Genomic DNA, 25,267 nt, shown 5'->3' with positions numbered 1-25,267 from the left:
CCCCTTTGAAAAACAATAAGGCCAGAAGTTCTCAAAAAGCGGTACATTTTTTGTCAATGTTGATTTGGTTTAAAGCACTTTTAAACAGGCTGTAAACTTTCATTTGCACTTTTTCACCATGACCCTTTTCTGCTGGCTAAAAGACAAAAGATGAAATAATTACCCTCGCAATTGGGGAACAGGTCTTGTCAAAGTAAATCACAACACTGACATATTAATAAGTAACAAATAAGGTAAAGTGGACTGTGGATAGGATTTATGCCGGGAGTGGGCTTCAAAAGGCAAAGGGGGGGAAAAAGGTGATACGATTCTTGAAATTTGGGAGAATTTGTAGATCTGTTTGTAGTCCTGGAATAAAAAATACATAAAAATCATGTTAGCGCCCAATTTAACATTATTAATTATCTGTATAATAAATACTGCAATTGTGGAGAGATTTATTCAACTAGCTCGTGATTTTAAGGCACGATGTGTTGCTTCACACTTTATTGTACAGATGTTTTACAGTTATTTTTCCTATGTACTGTTTTCTGATTAAAATTCTGCATTTCCGTCTTACCCTCTGTAAAATTAACCTCTTCTTGAGCCATCCGCAAGCGATGATCCATTCCTTATCATTGTAATGTCCGAAAAACGGACGAATAATGTCCATTGTTATGCCACAGAAACTACAATTTATTTGTTCATGTGCTTCAAAGACAAATTCATATTAATAACTGAACGTCCTGTGTCAACCTCTCAAACAGTAAAACATTCTTTAGCCAACCGGGGAATTTCTTTACAAAAAGAAATACTCCTGTCATTTTATAGCATAAATCTTCTGAGCTAATGATTTTCCCGACACGAGCTCGGCCTCACATCACACCCGATACCGTGTTACCCCTTCAGTCCAGTCACATCCACTTGGATAGTGGACGTATTGACACACAGACCTGAGTAAAACACAGACGGCAGTAAAACAAGACCCTGCCCGACACAATTAGACCGGGTAGAATTTAGATGTGGCGTGACTTGTCGACCTCGAGTAGACATGTGAAGACCTCTACCGACAAGTGCTGATACTGATACGCAGTGATGAACGAATTCTAACGGTATTCATGCCAGAAAACAAATGTGAAGTCATAAGAAGGATCTGCCCAGTAGATATTTATATCATCAGTTTTATTCAGATCTGACACAAGAACCAGGCCTGACTATGAATATGTATGAGATTAGAACATACAGACTGATGATACTGTACTTTGTGGTCTAAGTCAACCAACCCTGTTTTCTCATTCAGCATCTTGATCTTTGGAATCTGTCTGTTTTCTTGCCGCTGCTCTCACATAGTCTTAGTGGTAGTTTATTACACTGCAAAGGTCAGGGTACAGAAAAACAATTGCAACCAACAATACAGACGCTTTTCCTCACACAGACTTTAAATGGAGATCAAGCAACAATCTGTATTTTATATATGAAGTGTTAATACTTAAAAATACAATGTGGCCCACACTATTTGCTCAAAGTCACAACTCCAGTCTTTTGAAGCTGAAACCTCTGAAAGAGCTTTGAGTAAAAGGCCCCGAGTGAAGTTTTCTGTGTCGCTAGAAATGTCAGCACAGCTTTGAATTGAAATAAAGCCTGTGTTCTTATCAGACGCATGCCAATTATTGTCCAAAAAATTCCACTTGCTTTAGATCAATCTATTTAAAAGGTGTCTCTATTATACTGTGCCTACTGCAGGCTGGAATAAACAAGCATGCTTATGAATACTGAATGATCTCAGTGGCACAACAAGTGAAACCATGTACCTGAGGTTGTAAAGGCAGCCTGGATGTCAAGTAAGATGCTGCCTTTGAGCACAGAAACATGAATGCAGTCAGAACCTGTACAAGACGACAAAAACCAACTGTCTCCACCGAGCACTACACACTGATCACAGACCTTTTCTACACACAAAATAAGGCCATAGCTAGGTGTTGTTGCCACAGACAACTCATAAAGATGGAAGATGAGTGAATCTGAGAAAACTATCCTCGAAACGAAATGTCATCTTGCAAACTACAGGCAGAGACTGACCAGGTTGTTTGTTGGTAGCTATCAGTTCCACGTTAGTCTTGTTTGTAGTTACAACTATAGCATTAATATATTAGATATACCATCATAATATTCCAAGTCCTTAAATTTTGATTTTTTAAATTTTATAGGGTTAGTGGTTAGGGACCGAGCAGAAACCCCGGGTAACTAAAGTACATGTCAGAAACCATCTTTAAGAACAATTTATATGAATTTGATGCAAAGTTTGATTATTTAAAATGTATTTACAGTACGTTCGCACTGCAAGCCTCAGTGCTCGATTCAGATTTTTTTTTCCAGATCCAATTTTTTCAAGAAAGCTGTTCACATTATCTTTTAAAATGTGGCCTGGATCAGACTCCAATGTGAACTGGTCATGGCCCTGATGTGAGTCGCATGCACAGAAGAACAATGAGACCTCACACGCAGTAAGCTGTGTATGGAAGTAAAAGAGGAGAAGAAGTCAGTAATAAACATGGAGGCCACAGATGTGAGCATTTACGGTTTCATTTTTCTCTTGATATTCATTCAAACATAGACTGGTTACAATACGACCCCTTAAGTTTCCCTTGTAAAGACGTTTCACGGTCTAAAACCTCTCTGTCCCCCGACTGGCTACCTCTGTTGCTGTAAGAGCCGCTAAGCATTAGTGTGTGACTAAATATTAATGTTGGTATGACATGTCACTTATGTTCTAAAGTTATTCACGTTTATACAGTTAAAGTATATTTTGTATTGTGTATTTGCTAATATTTAATTATATTCTGCTTTAGGTGCTAAATTACGGCAGTGTGAATCGAACAATGGACATAAACATTAATATCATTACAGATATTTGGGCTTTATGTATCACCAGGTCGGTAATGGACCGAGCAAAGGTGTGTTGATAACCGTTTTGCTGGAACCGTTCAAATAAACCCTCTTCAGGTTTTCCCTGCCTCCGGTTGAAGGGTGTTTACATTGGGTTTTCACGACAAGGCCAGAAGTATTTCAGTTGGACAGGAATCAAACATAGTAATCACTCTGCAGGCTAACATTAAGTGGCCTATTGGAACGTGGAACAAGGTAAAACGGCCACTATAGTTGCAGCTGTCTTCCATTTTTGTTTTCGCCAGGCAACCCGCCCCGCCCCTCGGCCTGCACCAAATTATGAGGAATGTTGATGTATAGATCAGATTCCATGTGATTTGTGCTGTTCACACTGTCATTAAACAATCAGATCTGGGTCACTTGGGCCCGCTGTGTGAACATACTATTGGGTTTAGTCCACGTCCCATCCACTAACATGGAGGAGGCTGGACTTCTGATCTACAGTATACTGAAGCCATAAGGTGTTGCTCGAGACACTGTGGCTTCACTTTTGGGGAGCAGTCATACAGTCCAGCTTTATATATACTCAATTAATAATAAGAACATAATAAAACCAAATTTATTTGACCTTTCTATTGGTGCATGGTATACATGGACAACTGGTGTCAAAAGGTAAAAACTTAAGAAATACATGTCCACAATGTGCATTTCATGATCTTAAACCAAACTAACACAGTATGTTAGCCCCAAGGATGTGAACTTGTGAAGGTCGGAATTGAAGCAACAAAGAAGCACTAAGTCTGAGGACCACACTTCCTGGCTGCAGATATTTAAAATCTGCTGTGGAAAAATAATTCATCAGGGAATCAGAAACACAGACATCTGACTTCCTTTGGGGCTGAGTGTTCAACGTTTGATGACAGAGCAGCAGTTATGATGAAACGCTGGCAGCAGCATACTGACGAGCAGGGTTAATTACAAATAACGAGCTGTGTGGGCTGGTTCCCGTCACATAAGCGGCGGATAGCGTGAACTTTTATAAAAGTTTCTTTTCATTTTTTATATTATTTCACATCAGTAGTACAAGTATCAATTTACAGCTGAAGCCCAGCAGAGATCATAAAGGAACTATCTCCTACACCTTTGAATGTTTACTTTGATTTTTTCTCAATTAGTTGACTGAATTCCATTTCCTTACGCATAAGAGAAAGTAATTAAATAGCCTTTTTTTATACATTCATTATTATGTTCCTGTGCTACGGAGGCAGCAGCAGATGTTTCACAGCGTGTCTCAATTAAATTGTCCTCATCATCACCTCAACTATCCATTATTCATGCTGTATTATCACTCAGTGATTTAAAGAAAAGTTCTTGTGCAAACAGAAATCGACTGCACCTGATTAATGTAGTCGGTCTGAGCTGAACATTTTGGGAAGAAATGTACGTAATGTTATGAAAGGAATGAGCACTGTGTTCGCCTGTTATAATATAATATTACTCTAGGGAATTAAAATGATCCAGTAGAGCTTAGTGATCGTACCTTGGCATGCTTTTAACTATTCAATGAAATGCATTAATACGACTATGGTATTAAATTAGCTCTTGAAACATTCTTCATCAATGAATATTGATTCTAAATGTAACTATTCTTTATCTTTACATTTGTCTCTGTTTATATTCTTGTACAAATGCTCAAGAATGAGATTATATAAATGGAATAAGTGTTTTTTTTTAAAGAGAGCGGGTGTTTGATTCTAAAAAGGGACTGCATCTATTCTTAGCATTTATCCAAAACATTCTACAATTAGCTACTCAATCAACAATCCACACACAGAATCACACAGATAGCTCCCATTCAAAGCACAGGCCTGAGCCTCAGGACCAGCTGGGGCTCAGCATATTGCTCAAACAGACTTTGCTTGAATTTTATTTTGCCAGTTCAGTCTGTGCAGGACATCCTGGGGCTATCCACACTATGCTAGGACTTGGTTTGCCAGTTGGTTCATAGAGACAAATTTTATGCATTACATGATTTTATGCAATGACAACATGGCATCACTGGCTCATTTTCAAAAAAGGCCTACTGGCAGCCCCAAAAGGCTGAAATGATGGCCCATTACGCACCGTGGTACTAAAAAGTTGGATGAAGTCGAAAAAATCAAGATGTTGCTGCCAAATGGTTCGTTATAATGAAAAGTCTTCACCCCCTCCAGAGCATGAATTCCATGGCAATCCACCTACAAGATAGACAAGGTTTTCCAGACAAAGTAGACATGTTGGACTGAAGGTGGCACTGTATGAACGAGTGAAGAGTAGACTTAATGTTAAGTGTCGATCCTTATGAACATGGATGTGCAAAAGCTATAAATTCTGCCAAGAACATGAGGGCTTGAGGAAACTTTGGACAGCAGGAATTATTCTGTGGTGTCTATCCACCGTTGATTTCACTGGAGTCCGTTCATTGTGTTTGGAGTTAAAACAAGAAAAACATGAAAAGGTTTGATCTCTTCAATCCAGGCCTCTCAAGAAGTAGAGTCAGGTCTGTGTATTGGAGGTAAAGAGTCCTTCATCATAGTAAAGAGACAGCTACACACTCACACACAACAGGAGGCGAAATGTGACCGTCAGCACAACTATCAGAGCCTCTGAAGACTTGCAGGGGCTGTCAGATCAATCAGGACAGTGTGAGAGGCAGGCAGTGTTTTGCATCATTATTAGGCACACCCAGTTAAAACCATTATACTTAAACACAACAGTCCTGTAATAAACCCTATGAAGGGTTTATTACAGGACTGTTGCCAAGTGTTTGCTCGTTGAGCGACCTGTTGGGTTTCTCTATAATACTGTTAGGTCTCAACATTAATAGGTAAAGTTCCGTCAAATAGTGTTATGATATCATTCGGAGCTGTACAGATATTTTAAAATGTAACTGAATTGAATTGAAAGGGTGGGGGGGTTATTGGACTGTTGAATGAGACTGCATTGGTTCTTGATAGGAGTACCTAATGACCTGGCAGCTGGGTGTGGTCACAAGAGCTTATTCACAGAACATATTCAGACAATACATGTAGATGCATGTAAAACATTGGCAATGGCCCCTCAGATGTCATTACTAAACTCCTATGACAAAGAAATGTAATTGAGCCTTGATATTTTATAGTTTAACCATAAACTTTACTCTTAATTACTATAAATAGAACAAGAATACAACCAAATATATAACTTCAATTAAATAAATAAATGCATATATTTCCTGTATTGGGTATTCTGTAAAATACACGTTTTCACATTGGCAGAAACATGAATGCATATACCAAAATGTACGTGAAAGGTTGATTTAATAAGCCAATCGATAAAGGGACAGGGCTCTGGTTATAGGTCAAATATTAATTGACTTTAGTTGCACTGAACGAACAGTAAATGGACTGCTTTCTCTTTCTCGTCTTTACAACAACTCTAAGTGCTTCACACGAGTCACATGCACCCACTCACACACACACACTCATCCAGCGCTGCTACATATAGTGCTTCTCGTACGCATTCACATCCATTAATCAGTGTGTCACGGGCAAATTGGGGTTCAGATGTTTTTCCCCCCCCCCAAGGATACTTCAACAGCCAGGGGATCGAACCACCGACCTTTCAATTAGTGGGCTCTACCTTCACTCGACCTCCTGAGCCACAGCCGCCCTGACCTTTTGTCTTGACCTTTTGTCAAGAGGTCACCAAATCAGAGCGAGGAGTCATTCTCTCCTACATGGTACATCCATCATAATTCCCGTGTTCAGTAGCTGTTAAAGTATCCAGACTAAAGTGTGTGACCCATATCCATTTTGTTACTGTGGGCAAAAGCAAGTCGGGAAAAAAAGAAGATAAACTTATCATCTTGCTGTGACTGTGTGAAGATTAGTTTTCAGCACAGGCCCACGTGCCTCTGATGTTAACTGGACCCTCTGCTCATCTTGATGGCGACTGTATAGGTGCTGTCTACTCGCTCTGGAGCAGCACTGGTCTGGTATTAAGGAACACATTAAACTTTAACAAAGGCACGTTACTGCCATTTATTAGAACAGCTATTCTGTAATTGAGTTACAAGCAAGCGGAGAGGAGAAACACGCCTGGGTTTATAAATCACGTTGGCACATTTAAAGGGATTTCTTTGGTGCCACACATGACACGCGAGTGAGGCCATTATATCATATCTCATGTGCTCGTATTGATATATCGCTTCCCGGGAATATCTTGGAAGGCACAATAGCGCAATGACACCGCAGTGCTGCGTTTCCAACACTAAACAGGATTAGTGTGACAGTGAGAGGTTGAGGGAGGGGAGTAGAGACACAGAAGGGAGAGAGAGATCAGCCCCTAAGTGAGTCTTTCATTTGTATGCCAGTGGATGGCTGAGAGGCGTGTTGTTAAAAGATAAGGACTGGCCTCTGAGGCCACCGAAGACTTACAGAGGGCCTGGCACTGCATGTTACAACAGCAGTATCACAGCCGCTCCACTGTGCTCTACGATATCACTGTAACAGATAGGATGACACTGACGCCCAGAGCCGGATTTTTCAGGGAACTGGATTTGTTCCCTGCACACCATACTTAATCCAAATGAGTTCGACGGCACACCGCACTCGCATCATGAAATCGTGGAGAGCCGCAAAAGGTGTCACAAATGCGAGCAACAAAGCAAGAGAATTAAGCAAATCAAAAGAGAACAAAGCCTTGTTCTACCCAGACGGCTAAATTATGATACCATCTGTTGAAAGAAAAATGGCTTGCCTCCATACAGCTGTGCCAAACACTGCTATTAGCTTCTTAGCGATAAAAGCAAAATGAGACACCATGGAAGAAAACAAATAATCGCGTACTTGTAACCCTCGGTCATCAGCCTTGGTCTCTAATCTCTCAAAGTAGCTGTGTGTCATTTATTTAGCTTTTTTTCTGCCAGCATATCTCAGACGGCCGAACAGGCTGGAATTTGGTGAGGCCTTTCCTCTGACTGAAGAGAGCCCAACCCATGGGGTATATCGACTTTCTGTTGTACAAAAAACCCTATTGTGTCCATGTAAAACAGTTTTGTAGATATATTTTGTAAATGTGTATAAAAGTGAAGACATTTAAATTACTAAGGTACACAATATTTCTATTGGATTGACACCATTGTCGCCAGATTAACCCTAAATTACCCCAACAGAGGTGTCCTATGTGGTACTACTACATACCACTACATACCAATCCTACATCATAGGAGACCTTTAAACTCAGCGGGGTTCATCCCTCTGTAAAAACTGTTTTTGACCTGCTGATGGTGCAACAGGAAAAGGCAGAGGATCACCAGACTCATTGTGTCCACTGACCACAAATATCTCCACCAAATCTCATGTAGAACCATTCAACAATCATTGAGATATTTCAGTCTGTACCAAAGTTGTGGGATCACCCACACTCTGCCATTGCCTCCCATAGAGCCATGCTGCACGGATGCATGTCTAATAAAAATAATTTGCTCGACAAAAACAAATTACAGCTTTGTTTACAAAAAAAAATTAACGGAATTACTGAGATGTGTGATTTGTGGAGGAAAAAGTAGAAGATTCACATTAGCAAGAGATAAAAAAATAATGACATTGTCTCTGCAATTATTATAAATCTTAGGTTCTGTCCCACATGAACAGGTTTCAATCTTATCTTCATGACTGGTCTTGTCTGCCACACCAGTTGGAGGCAGCCTTTTTATGAGTGTATATTCAATATTTTTCTACCCATTACACCCAATTCAGATTAAAACGACTACAAGGACAGTGCCATAGAGAAGACAATTCAATTAACAGCGCTTGGCCCTCAACAGGGCTCGACATGTGGAGAAGAGCCTGAGGGGGAATGAGTGTTTTTTCTTTCTTTTTTATTGCAGCAACAGTCAGCAAGGAGCCACTACGCTCAGAATGGATTATTGTATCTGGAGGATTTAACATAAATAATGCCACCCCATGTGCATTGTACATGTCTTGGTCCTCACACCCAAAAGAATTAAGCTGCCGTGTAAACAGAAACAAACAGAGTTACACAAGCATAAAGTTTTGGATTTAGCATGAAAATGAAGTTCTGCTACTTTGCTTCGCCTCGTGTCTCCACATTGGCAACACTCAAACTGCTCTGAAAGATGATGCGTTACCTCATTTATGACTTGAGAATTACATCATGTTTAATTCTTCTCCAATGGGATTAGCAGCAGGTACGACACAGACCTCAATGCACCTAATGAGTTATGCGAAATAAGATTTGGCTGCGATCATAGTCACCACCAAGATGGATGGGGCTGCCAAGAAAGGATCATGGGGTAATAACATTTCTGTGATTTTGTTTGGTAACAATTAGACCCAGAGTAATTTGATAGTGATGCGTCTAGTACAAACAAAGGCTTTAAAAGAGGTGGATTATGGAAGACAAAGAAACTGTACACCCTTGCTTTACGATGACAAAAACCATCAAGAGGTAACCCACGGCGGGTCTCTTTTGTCTGAACAAGAGAGAAGAGACTGCCTCCAGCTGAACACGTGTTTTGGCCCGTGGCGATGCTGCGCAGCAGAAACAGAGCGCGAGTGAGCTCTAAGCAGCGATAAATGAAGGCGACAAATGTGAGCAAGAAACATCTCTTTGTCATTTCATTGATGAATACCAGAGCCTATTTGTTAGCACCCGATGGAGAACACTTGTCCTGGGATGGCTATGTATTCACATAATACAGAGCAACTCATTCAGCCTCTAATTTGCAGCGATGTGGTTAGATTTATCATCTGGCAGATGCTGGGGGTCTTTTTTTTTTTTTTCTTCCCACCACTCAGATACACAGGTGCAGGTGTTGGGGGATGCAGTTTACAACTGTGACAATGATGGGAAACAGCTGGTCCAGGAGTCATTCTCCACGACCTCCGCGCATTTGAATTGCAACCTCTGAATAAACCTGTCAGATGTGGTTAGGTATGGGCTGCCGGGGCAATTTTCCAACATGGGCCATCTCCCCTCTGCTTCTATCTGCTAAATATGCGATGTTGATGCTGGCGTCCCGGGGGGAACTTGCCTTGACAGTGCTGCAGGAGACTCTCTTGGCGGATGCACAAAGGCTCTGACGCTAAGCCTAATATATTCGTCTCTGGCAGCTGTTGATATTAGAGCCAGGTTTCCCACAAGGCTGTGCAGGTGAGCCACAAAACTAATGACTACAATAACAAAATCACACTTTATGCTAACACTCGATGTGTCCAGACACACACCTCAATACGACTGGCTGTGCAGTGTTCCATGGTTGAATTCAGGCTCGTATCTTACTACTGATGCATATATTTTGCTGAAATGTGCATTTAAAAGGCCAGTTCACTCAAATGACAGGATCCATCATATTTTCTCATATATAGACATATGTAGTGATGTAGATCAGTGGTTTACAAACTGTATCTACCCAAGGCACACCTGTATTCCTATTCATAACCCTTGATATCATCCATTCTTACCCACGTTACTCTCTTTTTTTTAAGTGGCTCTCCTTCACACTGGCTGTCAATCAAGGTCTTTGATTTGTCACACACTAATAATTCCAGCCATCTGACAACTGTGCCAATGGCCCAAAAATATTTTTTTTAGGTTAAAGAATTTTACCTGCATAAAAATATAATAAATTAATAAGTAATTCATCACTTTTTGTATCAGGGCTCCAGACTAACTTTTAACATTGGTTGGACTGTTGCGCCTAACATCTTCATATACGTAAGTGCACCAGCACAGAATTTAGGTGCACTACCCAATTTTTCACTGCGCCTTTTGACACCGCAGTAATTCAACTATTATACTTTTTCTCGACCACTCCCAGAGGCATTGGTAATTTATTTACTAGGGCTCGATTCGATTCCATTTGATTTGTTCAAATTGATTTAGTTAAACCTCTCGCTTTGTGCAATATTGAAAATATTAAGGTAGGCCCTTCACAATAATCAATGTTGGTTGTGTGTATGTGTGTGTGTCCGTGCTCGTCATATTTTCAATGTGTTTAAATACATGTCTCCTAAACTCTTGAGTTTACTGTGATGCCGAGATGATTTTCAAATAATAAGATAATTTCACATCATTGTGACAAGTATGAGCTTGTCATGTTATACAAATAGACCTTTCTCGTTATTGCAATATACTCTTCATCATGTCATAACATAAAATGTTTAGTGTCATAACAAGATAACTCCTTCCAACACAAACCTTCTTAAGGTTCAATTGAAGAATATTGCACATTTTTTTGATTTCAATAAAAAACACAATATGTAATTTTCCTTGGTGCAGTGGCAGCAGGAGAGCTGCTAGTGCTCTGGCTATAGCTTGCATCTGCTAACATCACTGTCGCCAAATTGCATGTGTCTAACAAACGCGGACATTTTGTTCCAACTCTCAGACGTTTGGGGTCGATGTCTGCGTTTAACTGAAAGAGTTGTTGACCTTCTCTCCTCCGACTCCAGTCCCTGTTTGCATTTTACCACGATAAAACTGCCCGGGCTGCCGATAACATTTGCTCTGGTAAATATTCGACAAGAACTTATCAAGATCTAAAGTTTATTGTAAAAACATGGCTTAATTTAAAATTCACCTCTGGCAGACAACCACAACACTGACGCAATCACAAAGAGGATATGATGTCATTGACGCGTGACGTAATGAAATGGATCATTATCTTGATTAGGATTTGAAAAGTGCTGGGAAGATTTGGGATAATATAACTAGACATCTGTAATATAGGTGTAGTGATTGTACAACATTTGAATGTAGAAAAGTTACAGATTTTAAGTTCTACTTAATGTGTGGGTTGACAGTGAAGGATATTGTGCCATTCCACTAAGAGCATTATCAAATGCATGGGGCTGTAGTGAAGAATGAGTGTGTCACTCTGGAGGTAGCATCGTTTGTTATGGATCAGCTGAAGCAGCATGGACGGCTCCATGGATACAAGTGACGCCAGCTGCATCCATGCTTGTACGTTGTGAGGCATTTGTTAAAGTGTCGATGCCCTCCCGGTGTGGAGGAAAGACAAATTACAATACCCCCAGTTTATCAGTGAGAAATGACGCTTCCTTCAGGGTCTGACTCATTCTTCACAATATCATCAAACTTGTCTCAACCTGCATGAAGTAAAACTTAAATTGTGTAAATTTGGATACTTTCATTTCTGATTGTTACCTTTATCTTGAGAACTGGCTCTCGTATACAAGCGTAACCTGATTACAGTAAAACAATACAACCACGTGAAAGTTACCGTGTACATAAATTACACAACAAATAGGTCAAGGACATGAACAAAAGGAATCAATTCAAAGAAAACATATTCACTGTTCTATGTCAGTCAGAAGGGATTTAAATTAATTAAAAGGGATTAGCTTTATGGATTTAGGGATTAGCTAAATGAGCCATATCCTGAATTTATCCGCACACATTTATTCATTCAGTCAACTTTTACGTCATGACAATATAGGCTAAGTTATCACGTAAAACGTTTCACGTTACAACTAGATGAATAGTGTATTGTTAGGTCTGCTCAGGAGGTTATGTTTCCACCATGTTCGATGGTTGGTTTGCATTTTTTGTTTGTTTATGAACAAAATTGCACAAAAACAACTGAGCACATTTGTATGGAACTTGGTGGAAGAACGTGATATGGTCCACACCATTAAATCTTGGTGTGGATCTGGATAAAGTGGAAGTTTTCATTGATTTCTTGGAAAATAATTCATGGATTATGATGAATAAAATCAGGCAGCTATGCACTATATTGAGCCATTGTAGCTATAACAGGTTAGGTTTCTAGTTAGATACGCCTTACATTATAATATAAACGTCATATTAACAATAACATGAACACTTCTTGTTATAATGTGAAAAGCATCGCGTTATTACAATGAACTTTCTCGTTACAGCGTTAATCTGTTTTTCTTAATCTTTTACTGTTGATCATGTATTTTAGTTTTGTGTAAAATGAAAGGTGCACTCCACACATTTAACACATGTCGATCAGTTCAGAATAACAAGGATTGCAGTGCACAACTATGTTTGCAGTGTTTTTCAGCATCTAAACCAAATGAATGGGACAATCTATGTTTAGAGCTCTCTTCTCTACTGCTCAGGACAGGGGGGGGTGTTGGCCTGAATATAAGACAACAGACATATAAGACTTTTTTTTCTGAGTGGAAGTTTAAAAAGTTGGGCATGTCTTATATTTTAGACAACACAAGTGTGTCCATTCATTACACCGCGCATTATTTTTGAATGGAGAGCATATGAGTGTAACTACTGTCATTTACAGTGTTGCATTATGGGTTATTTGAAGTCTAGTTATGTGGCTAGACGAGTGAGCTTCTTCGAGTCTGTCTCTACTGTGTTTCTACCAAATATATAAACGTTTAATGTGTTTGGTTAGGGATGTTTGACCTGCAGGAGTCTATGAAGGCTGCTGTAACACATTCCGTTGAAATATATTCATGGCCAGTGAAAACAAGTTCTAAGCGTCAGCCCAGGTCTTGTCTTCAGTCAAACAGCCAAGAATTAGGTTCAAAAAGACTGAAAAGCTGTCAGACAGAATGATAATGTGAAAGTAAATAATGTTTCTGGACATCTCATCCAGAAACTTACGGTAAACCTGGTTTTGTTTACATATCTCAACGGTGAATTGCACTTGACCCCATTTACATACAGAAGTTCATACTCACATATTCTCCATATGTGTCCTGGACTATGGGAGGAGCTGGTCGGTATCCAGCAGCTGGTGGTGCACCTCTGGCTCTCTGCACCCCCCTCCCTCTGGAGGATGGGGCGCGGCTGAGCGGGGCTCCTCTGGGTGCTGCTCCTCTGGGCACAGCAGCATGCAGGGAGGGAACTCCTCCTCGACTCCTGACACAAGACACAAACATCCGCATCAGGTTTAGATGAAAGAGCAGAAATGCATTTTTATAAATATATGTTTTTCGAGCGAGATAGTCATGTATTCACAGACTGGATGTATTCGATAACCTCTAAAAACTCTCTTCCTACAAAACATGTTGAAACAATGACATTAAAAGGATACTATTACAGAGATACTATAATATATCATCAATGCGTGATGTCCACCGCACTCCACGTCTTTATGATGAGCTGCAGTAACTCATATTTGTAGTCGAGCTGTCCTCGCTGCCTCCACTCCAGCAAATGATTTCCTACATTGGCCAGACCGACTTGATGAATTTGATACATTCAGCGTCGGGTTAGATGTGTAGGTGGAGAGAGAGGAACAGCGAGGGTGGAGGGCAAGTTTCTCCAGTCGAGAAAAAAGTGAGTCACATCCATTTCTCAAACACATTTCTTGTGTCTGAATTGCTTTCCTGTCTATTAAAGAAAATGCACATGAAAAAACGTGTTTCTATCAGTTCAGTGAAGGATGTGTCGTGCAGTGTGTTACTGAACGTTTATACCTTCCGTCTTGAAGTAAACCAAAAACCCCACAAAACGGAAATTCTTTACTTCATTTTAATGTAAAACCGGCTTTAGATATCGAAGGGCAAATTTCTGGGTCTTACCTTTAACACTGAGTTAAACAAGTATGTCTCTCTGCAGAGAAACAGCCACAGTGAGATATTGATCTCTACGGTCATCTAGATGAATTAACACAGAACCCATGAGTCGATCCTGCTCTGTAATCAAAATGGAAGCAGAGTCAAGCTCCTCTGTTGGAAATGAAAGGCAGTCTGACCTTGTGGTTTGGTGAAACCTTGTTTGGGATTTTACCGCCGACTGAGCTTTCCTTTAAAAGCGGTTAACTGATCTGAAACAGAAGCAGAAAACCACCAAGGTTGCTCTCCAGGTCATTTTCACATTCTGTGCTCTCGTTTCAGCGGTGATGCACACTGCAGTGGTGGACCATCACAGATTTGGGGCAGAAGGACAAAAAAAAAAACACTAACTTGATATCTCTAATTTTCTGACTAACGAGGACAGCGATAGATGTTTACTTGATAGAAATTGGGCCGCCCTCAAGCGCAGAATAAAAAAAAAACTGTTGAGTACTTAGAGTTTATTTTCCTTTAAGAGCGTCTCATCCAACAGCAGTTCAAGTCAAAGGCAAAAGCAGAGAGGAATATGTGACGGGGACAAAGTCGAGCAGTTGGCGCTGATCAAAATCAAGCACATGTGAGCGCGACTATGTATAAAACTGCTTGCTACTTCCTGTGCAGGAGCCTGTGGGACTTTTGTCTTATCACACTCAAATTAGGCATGGTTAATGCTAATTACAGTGTAATTTAAAGCATGGCCAATTATATTCTGACTCAGAGCAATACAAACACCACATCTCGGTGACCTTGTTTATCTCGAAATCTGATGAAAGAAGTGTGTTTTCTTTTATAAACACAGAATAAACAAGCACTTTTTTTTACAGCGCAGCGTTGATGCGTTGAGTGTTCAAGTCTTTTAACGGCCATGAGTATCTTTATTTGTAGTCCTGTGAGGTCTCAGAGGAGCTGAAATTAGCAGGGATTCACAGGGATAGAAGCATCTACTGGATATCATTTGCATATAAAGGCTTTTATGCAAAACTGGGCTAATGTTTATGGACACCAGTCAGTGCACTACAAGACAGTATTTACTATTGGTGCTGTTTTCCTATGAAGGATTCCTGCTCCCTTAATGACCAGACTAACCTAATTCAGCAAACGTAAACTCCGTCGCAGCTTAACTACGGCATCACAACACAGCACACACGTAGTTAATATTTCCTCTAAGCAGCTCGAGCAGAGAATCATCAAGTTTGCATGGATTATTATGTTTTCCAGTAAGTCAATTATGGCTTCTTATAGTGGTTTTCTGTGTCAGTCGGCTGGATACAAAGGATTCACAGTAAACTATGCAGCATTTAATCCAGTATTACGGCTCTTTTTGTCACGTTAATAACAGCCTTGCTGTTAACTGTTCACTTTCATGCAGCCATCGCAGACCTCTGTTAAGTTACTGAGCTACATTCAGATATTCCTACTGCTGCTGCTTCATATGCATCCGACTGGGGGAAAAAAACAGACAGACTTTCATCGTGAGGCAGTCACAGGTTAGTGCTGACAGCAAAATCTGAACACTAATTTTAGAATTTGTTGACAGTTGATCTCTTTTAAATATTCCTTGGAGCAGTGGAGAGCAGAGTGGTTAGCACTGTTCCTGGTTCAAATTCCCTTCAGCTGGTTATCTCTTCAGCTGGTTATGGAGACACTAAATTGATAATTGGTGTGAAAGTGAGTGTGTTGTGTTTGTATGTTGGCCCTGTGATATGCTGGCAACCTAGGTGTCATCTGCCTTCCACCCAATTTGGATGGATGGGACCAATGGATCAGGATGTAGCACCTGAAGTCAGCTGTGAGATGAGTTTCAGGCAAAAACAACATTTCAGACTCCAAGACTACCAGCTGTGTGACTGGGCCCTGCTGGGCACTTGTGTAAAGCATGAAATCTGTCGCCAAATCACCCAGGATTGAATTTACAAGTTTCACAATTTGATTTTTCTTTACGATTGAATTTTGTATAAAGGATTGAATTTTATAACAAGCATAAATTGTCTTAGGCTGTCACATTTAACATTAGTACGGGTGTCTAACCGTGCAACTTGTCAACACAACGACCAACAGCACTTTTACTGTAGCATATCTGACACCAGGTTGCCTGTGTCTGACTCTAAAGACAGCCTGACCAAGAGGATAAATTGTTTCAACAGCAGAGGACAGTTGATTACTCTGTAGTTTTGAATTAATGCTGCAAGGAGAGTTTTATGCCTTTTCAGGCACACTACCATTAACAACATGTCTAATCATGCAGAGGATGCATGATGACGGGGACAATAAACAGAAGGGAAAGACGAGTTGCTCGGCTTTACAGTGTTTACACTTCGACCTTACTGCTGAATGAAATAGCTTTATTTTATTTTCTCACCCAGTGTTCAAGCTGCACCCCTAGGGGACGACCCCCTGCAGTGGCCAGGTCATTTGACATCTCTATCCTGGTTTGTGTACAGGTAAGTTAACTTCTTAACAAACCACGGCAAATACTCAACACCGTAAGCATAATGCATATTCAGTGTAGGGATCAGCTCAGGTTTGCAACTGAGCACTCGCATGTACAGGCGACTTTCCTGCTTGGGACACACACCACAGCTAGTTTTTCTTGCTAATGTGCCATGCTAGCTGCCCATGCAATGCTAAAGGGACACACACAGGAAATAAACTCCACAATGAAATGAACAAACCAGATATGTAACCTTTACGAACAGTTTTTACATCTATATGAACATGCAGAATCTGTAGGCTACGAAAACTGGGCTGGACGACTTCTGATTTCAGTTCCTAGTTTAACCAATCCCGTTTGAGCAGGCTGCAGGTACAGTCCGCGGGAGAGTAAAAGAGACCAAAATTCATTGGCTATTGGCTTTTTTAATTATTTACATTCCAATGCAGGTAGCTGTTAAGAGAGATAAGCCAAAATACCGTCCAGCCCATAACACCTAGTGTAGTGCTGTTGTGTTTTATGTGGAGAAACATTTGACTTGTGATGACAGAAACTAGTCGGACTGTAAACAGTGTACAGCGAACGGAAGAAGGCCGTGATATTTGCTTTTTACACCGGAAGAAGTAAAATGTTGGCCTTTGCCCCCCCCCGGAGGCTAATTTGTTTCAGACAATAGCCGATTGGCTCCGACAATGCTGCCTCTGTGACTTTTAAAGTGACCGGCAGCACGTGGATTTGCAACAATGTGCCTGGATGGGCTTTGCTGCCACTTGAAAAGTTTAGCTTTAACTTCTGCTGCTTGCCGTGCCAGTAAAGCAAAGCAACAAACTCATAGTCCATTATTGTATTATACAGGATGATAGGGAAGGAGTGAAATAAATAAACGGAAAGGAGCCAATGGGTGTGACAGTGATCGTTGAAAGAAAAGAGAAGATTTAATGTGTTTCTTAATTGAGCTTTCATTTGTGACTGCTCAGTCCAGGGAAAACTGGACTCACTGGCATTAGATTTATAACCTGTCACGTTGCCGTCACTTTGGTGCACAGGAAAAATGCCGGTACGTTCATTAACTAACAGCCATTTGCAAAGTCGCACAGAGCAACTTTAAAGAGATAGCTGCGACACGCTTTGGTTTGTAGTTTCATGCCAATCATCAGTATTTTCTCCTCCTCTTTGTAATTCCTGCTGAGGTCTGTACACAGTCAGTATAGTTAGGGATATCAGGGCTCATTTCCCTGCCTTCAGAGGAAGCTGTTTTTGCTGCCATTCATTCCTGGAGAATATGAGAAACAACGTCTACAGAGAGGGAGCGATAACACATCGCATTAAACAGGAAGTCTTTGTCTGGTCTCTTTGAGGTTTTATTTGTCCTGTATCAGTTTGTGCTGGTACATTGTGATATACTGTGCTCGCTGTCAGTCAATCAACACCAACAAGTCTTCGGGTGTCGTGTGTCTGTGCCTCCAGAAATGGCTCATTTCACTCTTGCAAAAACAGTTTCTCACCAGATGGGTATCACAGTGGCTTCACCATTGTTCTAATTTTAAGGGCCATAGATGTAAAGTAATCCCAGCATCAATATATGCAATGCATCAGTAAGCAAATAAGATATACCTTTAACTAAATCTGATTCTTAATATTTGTTTGTGTTGTTTCTGTCTTAATTTTTTGTTTTCGCTTTGCAATTTAAAGAGCGGACTAACCAATCACATGACATATGTGCATCCTGTCATCATTATCTTGGGTTGTGTCCACCGATACTTGGTTTTGAAATGGTTTGTGGACTGGTTTGTAGACTGGTGTTGTATCTGATGGTGACATGTTGTCGATTCGGTGGCTAATATCTCTCTGTTTGAATGTAGAAAATGAATGAACCAGTTAGTTTTCGTTAATTCCGATATCATTATGTCATCACTACCAGCTTCAGACACAGTACTTGACACTAATTCAAATGCGCGAAATGAACATTGTCGTCGTTAAATGCAAGCGATCCTGCGATACTTATTTTTCTTCTTCAATTCTTCAATCGTGTCTCAACTTCCTGTGACTGGTCCAAAAGTCTGAACTGTCCCAAAAAGTGTTTTCAGACTGTAAATGAACTGAGTCAGTATTTATTTGATCTAAATTGAGACCGCCTCTTTTAGTCAGACAAAATTTTGATCCATTTGGTCCGTGGTTTGGTCCTAGAAACCTTTCACCCTTAATATTTTGGTTCAGATTAAAGAACCAAGAGAGTCTGAAGGTCTAGACCAAAAAAGGTAGATGTGAATGTGCCCAATGACTGTTATGAAATCCGACAGGATGCATCACTGCTGCTCTGTATTATGAGATTTTTGTTCATGTAATGCATTTGTTCAACTCAGTACTGTAATGATACACCTTCTGTTTCTCCACCTGCTGCACACTCAGGGCTGGGGCTTCGACCAAGCCTTCACCATTTATTTGCACCTAATTTCATCTCTTTATTTAATTACTAACAAAGTCATAGAGATTGTCATTTTATAATTTTGTCAGGATTATATTCTTTTTTTTTTGCCTTTGGAGTTTAACTAAGTAAATGTTGTGGAATCAAGATCATAGGGTTATCTTTTTTATTTTTTCTAAACCTAGCAAACCCGCAGGTATCGCATTCCACAGTCTGACCTGCGCCTCTGAGCTGCGTTCACTTGCAGCCGGCTCCTGCAGTGCCGTCCCAGGACCAGCACAGGAGCTGACTGCGTAATGAGCTGCTGCCTTCGTAAATCAGGAGCCAACACATTACAACCGCTGCCAACATTTGCGCTGACACATTTAGTAAATCTGGCCCAAATTGTTTAGTCATTTGAACAAAAAACCAGACTCGTACGCATACAGAGAGAGAAAAAAATTGGAAGGTCTCTATCAGGAAATAAAGCCTAAAAAACATAGTAAACTTTAATGTGACAAGAGTGTGTTTTATTATAAAAAACAGCACAAGGGAGAAGAATTTATCACTCGTATTATTGTAGCAGACACAGGCACTCGTAAATGTGCTCTAACTCTAAATGACACCATTAACTCTGGAATTGCAACAGGACACCATACACATCCATTTACGGAGCAAAAAAGCACTGCCTTCCCTGTAGCTGCCTTACTGTAAATAATACCTGGTCCCCAGCTGAACCAAAGTGTGTGCCTAACACATGCATATACATTCACACACAAACACACACACATGGACGCAGATTACCTGGGAGGCCCCGGAACAGGTGTCCCTCTTCCGCGGACGGCTGACTTGCCCCTCACCGATGGCACCTTGGCATCCTCCGAGCCACCATTCAGGTACGTGAGCTCCTGCAGCTGGGCCTGTCTGATCTCATCATTGTAATCCTGCACACAGAGAGGCAACATGTTCACACACACACGCACACACTAACGCACGGGCAGCAGTTACTCCATATTAAATTACGTACTTTATCTCCAAGGCTACAGCCCCGGGAGTATCTAATTAATGTACTTTACAGTACTGCCGTGACCGCTGTTCCTGAGGCAGCTAAACATTTCAGATCTCCCGCTGATAAATCTCCGGGATCCGATTTGCCTTTATCTTCTCACACAGTTTTTCCCCCCCCCACCAAATTTCAAAACATAGATAATTAACATGGAAATAGGTCTTTCATCTTAAAACGATTGATACGATTGTCATCTGTCATGTGTCTATTGATAAATATGTTTTACGGCAACGGTGAGAAGAGGTAACATGGAGTGGGGGGGTCGGTGGGGGATAGATAATTAATGATGAGATGTAAGTCGTCATAGCTCTGAGCGTTGGAGAGATCATCCATAATGAATGGAGGAAGAGTAAATAAGCTCCATGCTGCCTGCCGCTGCCAGCCAGGGTTTGGCCGATACAGGACACAATCCCCTCCTGTGCTCTTTTTATTTCGTCTTATATCCACGGTTTTAACCATAATCACGCACGCACACACACACACACACACACACACACACACAGATACACACACACACACACTCAGATACACACTCCAACACAGCCCTGACAGAATTCCAGTGCAAGTTACAGACAGAGAGTGAGTAAAAGAGCAGGTTGTCTCTGCTGTTTCTCTCTGGATTCACTGTGAACAGGCTGAGAATGAGTTGGCCTGGGCCAAAGAGCAGCAGCAAAGCAAAGAGGTTCAGGAGGAGGAGGAAAAAGGACAACCTAAGGAAAATGTGTGAGTGTGAGTGTGAGTGTGTGTGTGTGTGAGAGAGAGCGCGTGGAGAGACAAGGGAACACACTGGTATGAGAAACTTCTTGATCTCCTCCAGAGCGTGACCCATCCTGGCGTAGGCCTCAGCTGGCGGGGCGAACACCTCGATGAGAACGTGCAGGTCTTCATTCAGGTGGTGATATTTGGCCTCGCCGCTCTGCCGTAGCTCCTCTTCCTGATGGAATTAGAAAAGCAAAAAAGTTACACTGTCAGCTGTCAGAGTCCATGATATTTATCTTTTTTACTTTATTTCATGCAAAGGATTTACTGCAGAAGGTTTATCCTTAATGGTAACATAATGAGGTTTGATGCTTCTGTGCTACAAAAAGACAAACTAAAAATGTTTGTGTGGGTTGTCGTAAACTTGTTTTCCTGCGCACAGGAAATCCCGGCAATCCTTTCAGCTGCAGGTGTCAAATGTAACCGATTGCCTCTGTCCTCACACAGCTGCCTGTCTTCATAACAAATGTACAGATGAACAACGTGCTCTCGTGCACTTCATCATAATATCTGCTCTCTTTGTTGCACTGTTTCTCATATTTATAATGCAGCAACTCTGGAAAGACAAGATTATATTTTATGTCATGGGATATTTGCATGTTTTGAAACTAGCATTGGTTTCGTTATTTTTTATAGTTTTATTAAGTTTATATTTTATTTCACTCCGTACACAGTGTTTGTCAAAGAAGGTATTGGAGTGTAAAGAAGATTAGAAAAGGGAAGACATTTGCTGCGTGCCACCTATATTTTTGCCTAGTAGCTGCTAAGGTTAACTTTATTATTGAGATCTTCACATGCCAATCAACCGGTATTGGGGCCTTTCTAGGCAAATATTATTGGATCAGTTTCAGCCAAAATAGAGCGTTTCATATTTATTTAGCAATGTTCAGCTAGTTTTTAGGGATGTTCACCATCTTTAGTGGGTTAGTGTGCAAACATTAGCACACTTGCATTGTAGCTATAAGGCTAATAGGAATCCCCTCGGCTCTTGTCAGGAAACAAATAATTGAACACATTGAGATTTTGAGTGTAATTCATTGTGAGGAGAACAAGAGTGTCTTTACTAAATTTCATGACAATACATTTAATCGTATTCAATATATTTAAAATATCACAAAAGTCCGCCGCATGACAAATTGAATGTCAGGACTTCATCAAAATTATGATGATTCATAATTTGAGGGTCATCAATATTTCCTCTAATAGTTACTGAGAAACTCATACCAGTGAGGGGGACTAACCGAACCCAGCAACCCTGCAGTAATGATGCTAACAATTTTAGTTTACTGTTTCACTTTTGTTCTGTATGTTAAAAGTATCATAAAAAAAAACTGCTACAGCAAGACAACAGTCAGCTGGTTGGGTCAGACATGTCATCAAATCCAACAACATGGAGCCAACAGTAACTCAATTAATCATATAACATATTTTCTGGAGCAGCGTTGCAACACCAATTCAATAACCTGTTACCATGACAGAAAGCATCAACCTAAGGACATTCGCGGATTTTAGCTTTTAAGGGACCGCTGTGTTGGGTTCAGCTGCATCATGTGGCAGAAGTTGTATAAAATATACACTACTTATAATTATTTATGTGTATAGTCACCTGACACTAAGAACAGTTGCACATCTGTATCTGTAACTTCTTATATCTACCCTAACAGCAGGTCCTCTTCCATGGAGTCCACCATGTTGCACCACCATGTTTCTAGTGGCCCATAGAGGACAAAGCAATCAGTGGATCAAGAGAGGGCCTTTCATGTTACATTACTCTCTCTGGCTCCGCCACACACTTGGAAAGGGAGGGGTGTTGAGTTGACTGCAATCTGCATCTACACCTCTAGATGTTACTTAGTTCTACACACTGGTCCTTTAAGCAGGTGCACGTGGACCTGAATGACTAAAAAGCATGAATTTGTTCCATTCAAACTGCTGAAAGTGGAGCAGATGTAACCTCTGCCTTCTGATGCACAGTTCATTTTGACAGAAACAGTAAAGTATACCATGTAAACAGTGAGGGGCCGATCAGGCCTGACAGAAGCAGGCCAGTATAATGATATTGATGGCAGGAAATAGGACAGAAAAAAACCCAAATGTCTCCCACCAAACTGCACAAAGGAAACAACAGGTTTAGCGCCCCAGTTTCTCCTTTTCCCAAAAAAAAAAGAAGTCTTCTCCGGGGCCTTTCCAATGGCAGCAACTTCCTCTCCCCTCTCCCCCCTTCTCCCTCTCCAGCGCCATGCGACTCAGTGTCTCTGATGTCACCTAATTATAAATAACCTTCTTTTAAGAGTGCCTGTGGTATGTTAATGATATGTTAATTTCCCCCCATAAATCGGCGCTTTACGAGCAGAGGGCTCCTTTGCACATAGCACCAGCACTGACGGTGAAGAGCAGCGAGGGTAAGTAGGGTGTTGGAAAGAGACGACATCGTGCAGATCTGTCTCTCTTCTTCCCTTTTATGTGTTCTTTAGTATATTTGCATGGAAAAATAGGAAAGGGAAAACAGTCATTATCTTGCCCTTTAACTCATCAGCTGAAAAAACATACAGCCGAGTCTATCGTTAGCATCTGTCATTTGTCAGGACTTTCCAAAGTACTGCTCCATCTACACGATCCATCTAACTTGTTTAGGTGTCAGTGTTATACAGAGTGGATATATCATTGATATGAAGACAATCTGTACGTGTGTCCACATCGTTCGCATGTGATATCAGGTATATATTAAAGATTGGGTATTAAAGCAGTTTTCTTACATGGCAGGCCCCTCGCCCAGCGCCGATAAGAAGCATTCATCATCCAGCTCAGTGCTGTAGCAGCTAAGCAGCCCACAGCAGGAGATTACAGCTGTCTGTTTGTCATATCTATTGCCAGCATCTTCCTACGGTTTACATGTTTGTTTTCTCAGTAAATCTGCTTATAAAAAGCCGTTCACCCGGGAAACAAAGGCCACGGCGCTCTGGACGCAGGAGCTCCTGCAGACGGAGCTTATAGAGGTAACGGATGATGTCAGCTCTCAAAATATCCACATTCAAATTAAATATTTAAGGACAGACGCTGGAAAATTTAGCTAATTTTCTATTATTCTGTCTGAATGACAGTGCTCCTCAGCTCTATCAGCCCTGTTCATCTACACTTCTGAAGGTCAAAGTGGCTTCTAAATACAGAGACTAGATTTCCTCTTTAACAAGGTTATATGAATGTTCTTGTATCTGTCTTACAGCAGAATCCTCGTTTGTAACAAAAACAGAGTGTCTCCCCTGCACAGAGTTAAAGATTATTTGATCTATTTTACCTCCAGATCCCTGAGACCTACTGGCCAATCAGTGCTCTTAACTTCACACACAAAGATCCAACATTTTCAGTTGTTGTAACACTGTTTTATATTCTTATTATTGGATGAATTGCCATGAATGTTGGTAACATATTCACAGGTGGTGGGTTTTAATGATTTTGTTTATCCTAGTCATCAGGTCAAACTTATGATTTATCCAGAATTATGACCAAACAGAGTCCTGCTAAACTTGGATAGTGAGCATGGGGGGAAACAACATGGGGGAAACATTACACCTGCTACACTGCAGCATGCTAACATTGTCACAGTGAATATGTTGGACATGCTGAGCTCAGCATGTAGCTCAAAGCACCACTGTGCTCAGGTTCAGCCTCACAGAGCTGCTACCAGGGTCCACTCTCAGACTTAGGGACATGTTTTAATCCATTGTTCAGCGAGGCTGTGGCTGGTTACTCAGTTATGACATTCATTCCACATAAATCAAAAATGTTAAATGTATCACTTCCTGTGTGTCACATGATGTTTTTTTCCTGAGGACTATACAAGACTGCAAACAGAAAGTGATTAAATCAATATAGTGTATTGCACAAGAGTGTTAAATCCACAAGACCTTTGGGCAAGACAAGAAAAATAGGGGGTTAGGTTAACCCTTCTCCCTCATAGTGGCTGAATTTGCAAACGTTAGAGGGACATAGCAAAAAATGAAGATCAACAAGTAGACAATGACAATATGAGAATGATAACGAAACATTAATGATAATATTTAGAGCCAAACCGATATATCGCATTGTCCAATAATATCGACCAATATGAGCCTTCCAAAGATGTATTA

General features: G+C 40.8%; 1 protein-coding gene across 2 annotated transcripts in view; it reads right to left on the bottom strand.

Annotated features, from left to right (window-relative positions):
* The window catches only part of khdrbs3 (KH domain containing, RNA binding, signal transduction associated 3), a 113,914-nt gene that overhangs the window by 22,062 nt on the left and 66,585 nt on the right, over positions 1 to 25,267 (bottom strand). For both annotated transcript variants that reach the window (XR_004698725.2, XM_035182042.2), the window contains exons 4-6: positions 21,169 to 21,315; positions 20,120 to 20,259; positions 13,602 to 13,782 (exon numbers count right to left, since the gene is read on the bottom strand). Coding sequence is in view for 1 of the 2 variants with exons in the window: in XM_035182042.2 (XP_035037933.1) it covers positions 13,602 to 13,782; positions 20,120 to 20,259; positions 21,169 to 21,315 (468 nt within the window). In the remaining variant the exon portion in view is untranslated. The remainder of the gene's footprint in view (positions 1 to 13,601; positions 13,783 to 20,119; positions 20,260 to 21,168; positions 21,316 to 25,267) is intronic.

The sequence above is a fragment of the Hippoglossus stenolepis genome, chromosome 17 (assembly GCF_022539355.2).
Source record: "Hippoglossus stenolepis isolate QCI-W04-F060 chromosome 17, HSTE1.2, whole genome shotgun sequence".
Lineage (NCBI taxonomy): Eukaryota > Metazoa > Chordata > Actinopteri > Pleuronectiformes > Pleuronectidae > Hippoglossus > Hippoglossus stenolepis.
Note: the sequence above shows the minus strand (reverse complement) of the source record. Positions and strands in the feature narration are given on the sequence as shown.